Raw genomic sequence first — 11,960 nt, forward strand, 5'->3', positions numbered from 1 at the left:
AAGTGTCACACTCCTGGCATTTAATGCGATAAATCATCAGGATTTCTGCTCTGAACTATTGAATACATTGCAGAAAAAAATACATTTTGTTAAAGATTTTCATCTTGCACCCATCAAGATATTTTGCAAGAATACCAATTCAGCCTGTATGAGAGGACACTACTGATTGGTTGGATTGTGGTAGAGGTGGTGCCCTGGAGAATGTACACGTTAATGCTGATTGACAGTTTAACTGCCAGGCACAGTTTCATTTTAGATCAAGCTGGGTGACTCTGATTCATCAAGGTATTGTCCTCTGAAATGAACCATTGAATGGCTGTTACCTATTATGTTGAGTAAAACGGGGCAGTGCTTCTTGATGTCCTTTTTGTCTGCCAAGAACAGGGCCCTTTGTGTAAATATTTAGCTTCTAATGCACTTAAGTGCACCATACTATGCGCCCAACACTCGATCCTAAATTGGTTACCAGCATAATTCATCACACTCAGGATTATTCAGCAAATGTTGCCCCATCGCAGAATCACATGGAATGTTATGCTGTGAATTTTGCCAGCATAGACTGGTTTGGTACCTTGTCAGCTGTAAATAGCCAAAGGGGAATGCTGTTTGAAATGATATCTGCAAGTCTTTGGATACACAGCTTATGTACTTGACATCACACTGGCACTGAAATTCATATATCACATTACACCTTTGCATGATAGGTAGTTTTTCTTTAGTTTGACAGCAGTATCCGATTGCTGGTAAACATCACTCCTGCGACTACTGCTTAAAAGCAGAAATAAATAGTTAGCTTCACCTACTGGTGAAAGTTTTGAGGCGCCCCATTCCTCTAGGTCATTGAGTTACAACTGGGCATGTTTCAGGACCAAGAGTGACCACCTTAGGGTTTTTCTTGAGTTTGCATGAAATGATCGGATCGGGGTAGCCACTATTATGCAAACGCACTATCATTCCTATTTGCAACTTGTAAAGTAGGTAACTGCCATTTGCTGATTTATTTCCCTGACCAATCAGAGTCAGCCTGCCTGGTTTAAAATTTAAACAAAGCCTCAGTTAACTATCAATGAGCATTCTTGGATGCATTGCACTCCAACAGATCAACATTCTTCTCTCTCTCAGTTCAAATATTGATTTTCTCTTTTGAATTGGTATTCTAGTGAAATATCCTGATGAGCGTAAGGTAAAAACCTTCAAAAAACATCATTTTTTATAAATATTAAAGTTGTGTATGACCAAATGACTCAAATAAATATTAAATCTATAACATATTAGAATGTAAACTTTCAGTGTACACATCCTGATACAAATCCAAGCGTCAGAAACTCAGTTTGTGACATTTGTTGCAATTCTGATGGAACAACTACAGAAAAATTAGAATTATGCTCCACACAGATTACACTCAGTGTAGTCTGATTAGTGATACAGGCTGCACCAACTGCGAGATATTTAATGGTTCAAACACTTGGGATACGTGCATGCAAAATTATCCTTCTGTCACGCTGCAATCCGATTTATTGGTCCGCATTCAGTTTTTTTGCAAAATGAACTAATCGATGCATTGTTTGTGATTGTATACATCAGAGAAATGGCAAGTCCCTTCTGGGATACCCTACTTTAGTTCCACCAGTTACACTAGTGTTTCAGAGGAGAAATGAAGAGCTGAAACACAACTTCCACCCTCCATACAGAACACTGAAAACTCATGCACCCTTATTGCTTCTTATCTGTCTGCATGAATGACCATCATGAACTGTGAGGGTCAGTCTAAGAAAGGTTAATGTCATCATGTTCACACCATACTATTGCACAATCTAAAACTTTGGGTTGTTCCTCAAAGTGGTCTCATTGTGTGATAACTTAGTTTTATAACACACCTGTAACTCTCAAATCTCTTCAATTTGATTCTGAAAGGACATTAATGATCCTGAATCAGTGCTATAAATAGGATAGACAAATCCTTGAGATCTTTAATTATTAAGTAAAGTGTGTCACAAGCAATTTATGATGCTCTTGAACCCATTATTAATGGGATGTAAAATAGCACGAGGTGTGTTATAAAATATCCTTACTGGACACAGTGTATTAATGTTGATTATTTTAATGTACATTCAATAATATGCTTTGTACTAGCGTGTACTGCAGTTGAACTCTTACACATGTATAACTACTATCCCATTAAGTTTCTCAGGATTCATAAAACGCTGGCTGATTTGGATATCATAATTTCAGAGCTGTTTTTGCTGCACATGCAGATCATTCGGATGGGAACAGTGAACCAAAATGTAAACATACAGCATGTGACTGTTGCTAAGTTAAATAAAGCAATCTTGAGCCAGTGCTCAAAGCATTATTCTGGGACTAGAACCTGCATCCAATGGTGGTGACTAGGACAAATAGATCAATGATGTTTCATCTTTAGTCATTTTCTAATGCACAAAGTTGTACACTGAAGGGCTTTCACCAATTTCTGTAAGTTTTTGTCTATGTCAGGTTTTCTGTGCCTTTCTGTACTGAGTAAATTGCATCTTCACCCATTGATGAGGAAGCCTTTTGAAAAATAGTTTGGATTGGAGAGTTGTGAACCCAGGGTTAGAACTAATCCTGGTGCAAACAGATTCTCTGCAGTTCACTGAATTTGCAAATGAGATGCTCTATATATGTTACAATAATAAAATTCAGTGTTCTGTGCATCATATAAAAACATTTAAATTTGGAATGCATTATGACTCCTATTCCACTAGAGCAATCCTTCTGACCATTTCAAAATCTCTGAAGAATAGGGGTTACCTGGTTTTGCCCCTGTCTAAGATATGTCTATAGCTGACAAAAGCCTTAGAAAATTTAGTGGGTTTATTCATAGCATCTGACAGCAGCATTTTGTTTTGATTTGTTTTCTCATTTTACATTTTTTTTTAAGAAGTATGCAATTTTTTCACTTTAAGGCCAATTTGTCAGTGGAGGGTGATAGAATAGGGGGGGAATATTCCAGTTCTCCCTACCGCCGACATCAAAACAACTTCAATCGGGCTGCCATAGTCTTTGAACAATGTGAGACGTGACTGATTCATCACTCCCACTGACTCCTTGGGGAAACAGTGGACCATGGATCAGTCACGGGTCTAGAACAGGTTCTTAAGACATTCCATACCTAACCTGAATTTTTTTAAGCGACAATGGGTTTTGTTTTCTAACTGCAATTTTTTTTTATCTGATTCTAATTTCCCTTTTCTTCAGATGAAATGAGCGACCATCAGAACACTTTATCCTACATTCTGATTAACCCACCTCCTGACACTCGCCTGGAACTGAACGATATAGTGTACGTACCTGATCACTGACTAATTTAGCATAACTAGAGATCTATTAAAATGAAAATGTTCTTCTGCAGTTTTTTTCCTGAGATAACACAGGAGTGCTTAGTCCCTGATTGAGAAATATTTTTAAAGCAATAATTTTGCTAAAGTCTTAGCTAATTTGTTTTAAACCCTTGCAGAGCCCCATCAATTAAAATACCCAGTCCCTATTAAAGTTACCCCAATCCCAATTTGTGTCTTGGATTAGATTCCCCAAATATGGAAACTGGCCCTTCAGCCCAACAAGTCCACGCCAACTTGAATGAAGAGGAGAAATTGTTGTCACTGAGCCAGCTGAATAAACCAGCTGCCTCTTCTAATCACACTTACAAGTCTTCCAGGTCCCAGCCCTTCAGATCCAGACTCCTCTCAAATATGTTGAGAGTTTCCACCTCAACCACCAAACTGGGCAGTGAGTTCCAGATGACCACTACCTTCTGGATGAAAATATTTTACCTTCCGCCAATCACATTAAATCTGTGCCCTATTGTGAATTGATCTCTTTGCTAAGGGAGGGGGAGTTTCCTTATACCCTCCAACCATACCCCTTCCCATTATTGAGTAAAAAGTGAGGTCTGCAGATGCTGGAGATCAGAGCTGAAAAATGTGTTGCTGGTTAAAGCGCAGCAGGTCAGGCAGCATCCAAGGAACAGGAAATTCGACGTTTCGGGCATAAGCCCTTCATCAGCCCTTTCCTGATGAAGGGCTTATGCCCGAAACGTCGAATTTCCTGTTCCTTGGATGCTGCCTGACCTGCTGCGCTTTAACCAGCAACACATTTTCAGCCCTTCCCATTATTGTGTAAACCCCAACTAAGTCACCCTTCAGTCTCCTGTGTTCTGAGGAAAACCACACTAGCTTGTTCAATGTTTCTTCAAATCCGGAATTTCCAAATACTGGCAACATACTTGTAAAGCTCTTCTGTATTTTTGGAGTATTATATACAGTTCTGGTCACCCTGTTATTGAAAGGATACTATTAAATTGGAGAGGGTTCAGAAGAGGTTTATAAAAATGTTGCCAGAATTGGAGAGTTTGAGTTGTAGGAGAGGCTGGAAAGGCTGGGACTATTTTCACTGGAACAGCGGAGGTTCAAAGGTTAGCTGACAGAGGTTTATAAGAACCACGAGTGGCCTCGAGAAACTGAATAGCAAAGGTCTTTTTCCATGGGGTAGTGGAGTTCAAAACTATAGGGCATAATTTTAAAGTGAGAGAAGAAAGATTTAAAAGGGAGCTGAGGGGCAACTTTTTCACAAAGAGGGTGGTTCATGTGTGGTATGACCTGCCAGACGAAGTGGTAGATGCAGGTACAGCTACAACATTTAAAAGAAATTTGGATGGGTACATGAATAGGAAAGGTTTGGAGGGATATGGGCCAAATGCAGGGAAGTGGGACTAGTTTGGTTTGGGAACTTGGTTGACATAGACAAATTGAACCAAAGGGTCTGTTTCCATGGTGTACGACTATGACAGCAATTTTATTCTTCCTGTAATGTGACTAGAATTGCGTAAAAACTCCAGTATCTTATCTAGGGCCCAGCATTACATTCCTGCTCTTGTGTTCAGTACCTCACCCAATGTTATCCATCTATCCTGCTACTTTTAGTGACCAATGTCAGAACAGCTCATCCTTGAAGGGGCAGTCTGAAAGTTGCCATTCACAGCCATTGTGCTGTGCTAACATCTCACTGACAATTTAAAGATGCAATGAAAAATGTTAGGGAGAGCACAAATCAAACTGCCATAGACAGTGGAGTGGGAGGAAAATTGAAAGTCACATCTCTACTGAAATGTGAAATCTGTTTAGTACAGTACTTGTGAGTATTGTATAAAAATGTGGTTTTATATTCCATTCCAAATAAGTGAAATTAACAGATCAATGCTCAGCTCCAATGATAAGATACTAGGTTGTATTAAATTCATATAATTCAGAAATCATTAGATTTTTTGTATTTAAAATACTTGTCTAACACTATCTGCAGCATTAGGTACCTTCCACTTAGTCACATGGAATTCTGGACTTCTTAGAGATATCATAATGAGAAACAAAATCAGTTTTATGAATATCAGAAAACACCTTATGACAAAAAAAATTGGGCTAGTTTCATTTCAGGGTTGAGAAAGCTCATTCAATTTTGAAATTTCTAAGATTAGGAAAGACATTTAAAGATGGTCATATCCATGAAATATTCTGAAGTGAGTTACTTTGTTAAATGTGGTTATTGTCATGATGTAGACAATTCCAGGAGCTAATTCAAGCACAGCAAATCCCAGAAACAGCAAATGACCAGCTGCAATTAAGTTTTTTTTGTTGGAATTAGTGAAAGATAAATGAGAAATCAAACATCTCTGTTTTGGTCATCTTCAAATACTGTCGTGGGATCTTTACATTCATCTCAATGGTTACACAGGCCCTTTGGTTAATATCCAACTCAATAGAGTGTATCTCCAACAACGCAGCACCTCCTCAGTACTGAGCTGAGGCATTATTTACTTACAGGCTCAAACACACAATCTGAGTTACGTTCAACCAAACCCAACCGGAATCCACTAACAAAACTCTTCACCAAGGTTTCAAAGATATGGGGCACAAACAAAACGGATGAATTTAGAAACAGGTCAGGAATGACAGTAACATTTTCTATGGCAATATAAATTCACAGGCTATTACCAATGATGTAAAAATGAAATAGCTTCTAACTTCCAATTAGTTGTAGAGTAATTGGGGAGCTGGTGATGTTGTGGGATTTGGTGATCTCACTACATAGGCTATCCACTGGAGACATAGTTTTGATTCCCACATTTGAAGTTGTTGGAAATTAATGAATTTATTTTTAAAATTTGTAATTGAGGATTGGTAAAGGTACAATCAGGAAATATAGGTGCAGTGTAGGTAATGATACATTCAATGGGAAAACAACAAAGTGGAGTTGAGTGTCCAATCAGCCATGATCTTATTAAACAGTGGAGAAGGCACAAGTTGCTGAGTGGATTCCTGCTCCGAATTGATGTTCCTATATCCTGAAGATGGATGAAATTGAGGGATATAATTAGAAAGTGAATAAATAAGAGTCATCCATTAAAAACTAACAGGCTCGTTTGGATAATGGTCTTTTCCTGTGCCTATAAATTCAGATAAGTTCAATAGTGATGAATCAAACAGCGCTAAAACTTCAAAGCCCAATGCTGTCCAACAGTTCACGCTAATTGCTAACCAGTCAAAGTCACGTCTGACGCTGTCACCATCTCATTAAATGCCAATTAAGTTGATGGGAGATGCAAGATGTTTCAATGCAATTTACTGCTCCTAACTGGATTGTTGTGTATTTGCTCAGGTACCTGATACGCTCAGACCCATTGGCCAATGTTCAAAATGGCTCCCATAGCCAGAAAAGCAGCTCTTTTCGGCTATTCCCTTCCAATGAGGCGGCAAGGAGTGAAACGCAGCTATGAACACCGAAGACTGAAGACTGAAGACCCACTTTTTGTACCTGCAAGTTGGCTGTTCTCTCCAAGCACTGGGCCACATGGCTCCATCTATTTTTTAAAAAAGCTGCTCTGATCATTTTAAGAGATTTGAAGTTTTCTGAAAGAAGTTTACAGATTGAAAAGCACACATTGGTGATGTTACTCTAATCAGACCTCAAAACACACGTGGATTCAATAATACAGCCACCATCCGGATAATAACTGAATGATTCAACCAGGAGCAGCATGCAAAGGAGAAGGTCAGGAACAGACAATGGTCTTATTTTATATGTTTTATATCATGTAAAGTGCAACGTGTGCAGTTTACCATGTATGGCACAGTATATTTATTGACACATGGCACACTAGAGACAAATGGTACAATTTTATTTGTAGCTGAACAATTGTCTTTGGTGCTTTCTACTGAATAGTATCCATGGCATTAGTGCATGTATGGATAAAGCATCAAGCCTTCCACTGTTCACATGCTGAAGTCGCTCTCTCAACAGTTTCACAAAGAATTTTTTGGTGCCAAAGGGACAAGAAACAACAAGGTTTTGAAAAGAGTTTGCACACTTTACCATGACACACAGTGCAGGAGGAATTGCCATCTCAGATGTGGTTTGTGCAGTCAGATGTCTTTCTAACCTATGTTAATCTTCAATCCAACTGAATCGAGAGCGAGATTCCAGTTTTCAATATGTAGCAAAGGTAAAGATCTGAGCTAGAAAATCAGATGATATTTAAGAGCAAGCAAACTGCTAATATCATTACAGTGAGAACAAACTACTTGTAAAGATAATAGAGGAGAGGTGGGCTATCTCATTTCTATTGCAGACTGTCAAACCATTTAATGATTTTTTTTTAATTCACTCTGCAACAAAATGTCATCCACCACAGATATGTGCTGCAATCATCCTGACATTAGTACATAAGTTAGACAAGACCAGTACATTGCTCTCTTTCTGCCAACGTAGAGAGAAAGGCCCAGGCACAGGAAGCCTGATGTCAAAAGGGAAGATACGGAAACATAGGGCAAGCCCTACAAAATCTGAACGAGTTCTCGAGTCTATTTGCTTTGTACATCTCATCCAGTTCTTTATCGGTTGTTGTGATCTTTTGTGTGAGAGCTCTAAAGAAATGCTGGAATTTGTGACTGATTTTACATGCACTGAATCCAGGAATGTTCAGAACTAGTTCGATGCATTTTTCTTTTCCAGAAGAATCAAAAACACAAACATGGGGTAGTTATTATAACCAGGCCCTGAAATACAAACAGTGAGGTAGGTATTATAGACCAGGCCCAGAAATACAAACAGTGAGGTAGGTATTATAGACCAGGCCTGGAAATACAAATGGTGGGGTCGGTAATTTAGGCCAGGCCCAGAAATACAAACAGTGAGGCAGGTATTATAGACCAGGCCCAGAAATACAAACAATGGGGTAGTTATTATAGAGCAGGCCCTGAAATACAAACAGTGGGTATTATAGACCAGGCCCGGAAATACAAATGGTGTGGTCGATATTATAGAGCAGACCTGGAAATACAAACAATGGGGTCGGTATTATAGGCCAGGCCCTGAAATACAAACAGTGGGGTAGGTATTATAGGCCAGGCCCTGAAATACAAACAGAATCTCTCACACTGAACTTATAAATTGCATCATGTAACATTTAGCCTCAATGCAAGATGGATATGTTTTATAATGCCAACTTGTCTAATGCCACTCAGATGCCATAATTTGCATTAGTCTTGTCTCCATCCTGCCATCCCTCAACCCCTGAATCCCCACCCCCAGCAAGACTCTATAAGCCACTTAACGTAAACGGGCTGCACATACATGCTTGTGTAATGTGTATCATTTGTACATAAGCAACAGCCCCTCTGGGTTGTTGCAAGTACCTTTGTCTACAGCTACCACTCACCTAGCCTCAGTGTGAAAGATGGGATACTGAGAGCAGTTCTCACATTGTGCACACATTTGAACCCAGTTATTTTGCTGCATCTGCCTTTAGCTAAAACACGGCATCAAATATACTTTCAAAATAAGCTCAGAGCCTTCATAACAACTTCATAGACCAGACTGGGGCTGGGGTTTGAATTGCAATTGTACATTTACTCAGGCAAGCGTGTTTGCTTTTGCTTGGGGAGGTAAGATACACAAACCTCTTGAAACTATTGTGCTGTGGCTCTTCTGGCTGACAGCAGGAATAGGCCTTGTTAGAACACGGGATTCGATGTAAGTAGTCAGGAGTAAGATTGGAACAGTGTGAAATTCTAACTGAGCTTTGTGTACGTAAACAATGATAAGCGTCAGTGTAATATGCAAACCAAAGGGTGAGTTTTGAACGAAAGAAGCTGTACACCTTGGTTGGCTGTCATGGTTGATCACAAATGGCGCCAATGATTTTGTTTCCTGATGAATGATGGGAAACTATTGATCATGCTCCAAGACCTCAGTCAGACCCATTGGCTTGGCTGTACTGTAGGGAGCTTCAGTTGGCCAATCCCTCCCCAAGGTTACCCTCTCCTCTGAACCAGTTCCCCCTGTAATGGGACAGATGCAATTGCGGGAAACAAGTGCATGCATCACCTTGAGCAAGCCGACGAGTTGGGTGGACTGAGACCATACAGCCCAATCCTTTCAAAGTTCAAAATAGCAGCCGAGGTGTTTAAAATACAGCTTTTATTTCATAAATGCTAATACAGAGGCATGCCACTCATTAAGATGGAGCTTCCATAACCTGTTAAGTCATTCATGTCTTTTGATAATTTATGCATTTATAAAAGTACCCGCAAAAAAAATGAAATCTATTGCTGAGTGCACTTCCAGTGCTCAACACAGTATCTAAGACAATGAAAGATCATTGGTAAAAGAGCCAGAGGCTTTGGTTTTTTAGGAGTTAGAACGCACTGCCTGATAGACACTCATTTAAGAAGAGCCTTTGACAGGGAACTGGGTAAATATTTGGATGACAAAATGTTGCAGGGATTCTGGTGAAAGACAGGGTAGTGGGATTAATTGGATTGCTCTTCGAAAGGGCTAGCACAGACCTGATGGCCCGAATGTCGCGTTCTCCAGTGCTGTACCATTTTATGATCCTATGACCTTCTGTTGACCTTTTTTCTTGTATCTTGTTTTCTGAATTATACAGTATTGCTTTGAAGCAACAGACGTCATGATTTTATACAGTTCTTAAATAAAGTGTCTATGTTTTGTGTGAATGTAAAAAAAATAAATTAAAAGAAAACCGCTGCATGTAGCCGTGGATTGACTCTTTATGAGCAGTCTGGTCATTTTGTCTTCCATGGAGCTTATGACATTTACCCCAAAGTTGCTTTGTTATTTCAGAGGAGTGTGTTGCAATTACTTGAACTCTAGTAAGTATAGCTGCTCCCTTCCAAAATAAAAATATATTCCTCAAAGTGTACCCGCTCATATTAAAAAAGGCAATCTTTTAAAAAGCTAAGCGCATGGTGACCATTGTTAATCATCATTAAATCCCATTGCTGCCCTCAAGGGAAGAATTCTGTTCACTAATGTTCTTTTGGGAAGGAAATCTGCCGTCCTTACCTAGTCTGGCCTACATGTGACTCCAGTCCAGCAGCAATGTGGTTGACACTTAACTGCACTTGAAATGGCCCAGAGAGCCACTCATTTGCAGGTGAATCATGGATGACCCATAGGTGTTGGCCTGGCCTGTGATGCCCAGATTTTGAACAAAAGTATCATTTGTCTAAAGTAACCAGTGCTTTGGTGCGAAAGCAGATGGATGCAATTGGATTCAATTCTTGAATCTTTAAACCATTAAAAAACAATTATCGCATAAGAATAAGTGGAGGCAAAAGCATTTAGCCCAGATCACGCCTGATGCACTTGTGGCTTCAATTCCATATTCTTGTTGCTCTCTAGACCCTTAAGTGCCTTGAAGATCAGAAATCTATCTATCTCAGCCTCTCCTGCAGCAGAGGGCTCCACAGACTTCAGGAAAAGCATTTGTTCCTCCTGTCCATGTTAAGTGGGAGACCAAATATTTTTAAATCATGCCCTCTCATTGACAAGACTTGACTGGATTGATGGAATGTCCAGAGTCTTTTCAATTGCTTTGGTCAACCAGTTCAGAGGTTATGACACACCTCTGGAGCAGGTGGAACTTGAACTCGAGCCCCCTGGCTCAGAGGTAGGGATACTACCACAAGAGCTTGTCTTTAATATTTCAAAAAATTCAACTTGTATTTCATTGCTGTCTCACCTAAAACAGGTTCTTTTTTTAAAAAAAATTGAGATCCTGCTTCAAAGGTCCAAAGCATCAGATCCAGCGTGTAAGAGGGTAATCAACAAACGAGATCCTGAATTTGTTGACACATGTTTAAAATGCAAACAGGATTTCTCCACTTTGTGAAATGTGAACAGTAGTGGAGGACTCGGAATGTTGACGAGGGAAGATGATAAAGTCTATTGATTGGAAACATGAAGAGAAACAGAATGAGAGATTGGATAAAAACACTAAACCATCATTTGAAACAACAAATATTCATCCATTAACTTCTCTGATTGGAACTATTTCTCTTCCAATGTCTTTCCCATCACCACCCTGCCCAATTTCCTCATGGAATGGTCCACTCTTGTATTTTCCTCTGGGCCTTCCATTTCCCCTTCACCCACCCACATCTTAGCCTCCTCATCTCCTTCTCCTGCCCCCACGCCCATGTCCCATCCATTCCTCCATTTTTTCTGCCTATGTGTTCATCCCTTTTTCCATGACTGACTCCTTTACAACACTTGTCCATTGGCTGTGTTCGAATCTGTTGACCTTGTTGTGGTATATGGTAATAAAAGGGTTTACACAGAGTGCCATAAACACCATCCACCCACATGGACAGTACAGCTTAGGATCTCAACTGAGCAAGGGCTAGCATCTGATCCTCCTCAGAGTCTCTGTAACAAAGTCTATCATAAATGTTTTCTAATCCAGCTGTTCAGAAAGGTTATTACCAACCTCTGGAGCCAGTGGGATTTGAATCTGGAGCTTCAGGTCCAGAAGTAGGGATACTACCACTGCACCATAAGAGCCCAAAGTCTGCCTTATTATTGTAACCTATAACTAGTTGTTAACATGCAATATTAATTTATTT

At 39.7% G+C, this 11,960-nt stretch overlaps 1 protein-coding gene across 2 annotated transcripts in view; it reads left to right on the forward strand.

The window, feature by feature from the left end:
• Positions 1 to 10,106, forward strand: part of LOC132825911 (potassium channel subfamily T member 1-like) — a 428,710-nt gene extending 418,604 nt beyond the window's left edge. For both annotated transcript variants that reach the window (XM_060841534.1, XM_060841535.1), the window contains 2 exons: positions 3,238 to 3,322; positions 6,691 to 10,106. In XM_060841534.1, the coding sequence (XP_060697517.1) occupies positions 3,238 to 3,322; positions 6,691 to 6,808 (203 nt within the window). In that variant the 3' untranslated portion in view covers positions 6,809 to 10,106. The remainder of the gene's footprint in view (positions 1 to 3,237; positions 3,323 to 6,690) is intronic.
• The last annotated feature ends 1,854 nt before the right edge of the window (positions 10,107 to 11,960 follow it).

The sequence above is a fragment of the Hemiscyllium ocellatum genome, chromosome 21 (assembly GCF_020745735.1).
Source record: "Hemiscyllium ocellatum isolate sHemOce1 chromosome 21, sHemOce1.pat.X.cur, whole genome shotgun sequence".
In the NCBI taxonomy this organism is placed as follows: domain Eukaryota; kingdom Metazoa; phylum Chordata; class Chondrichthyes; order Orectolobiformes; family Hemiscylliidae; genus Hemiscyllium; species Hemiscyllium ocellatum.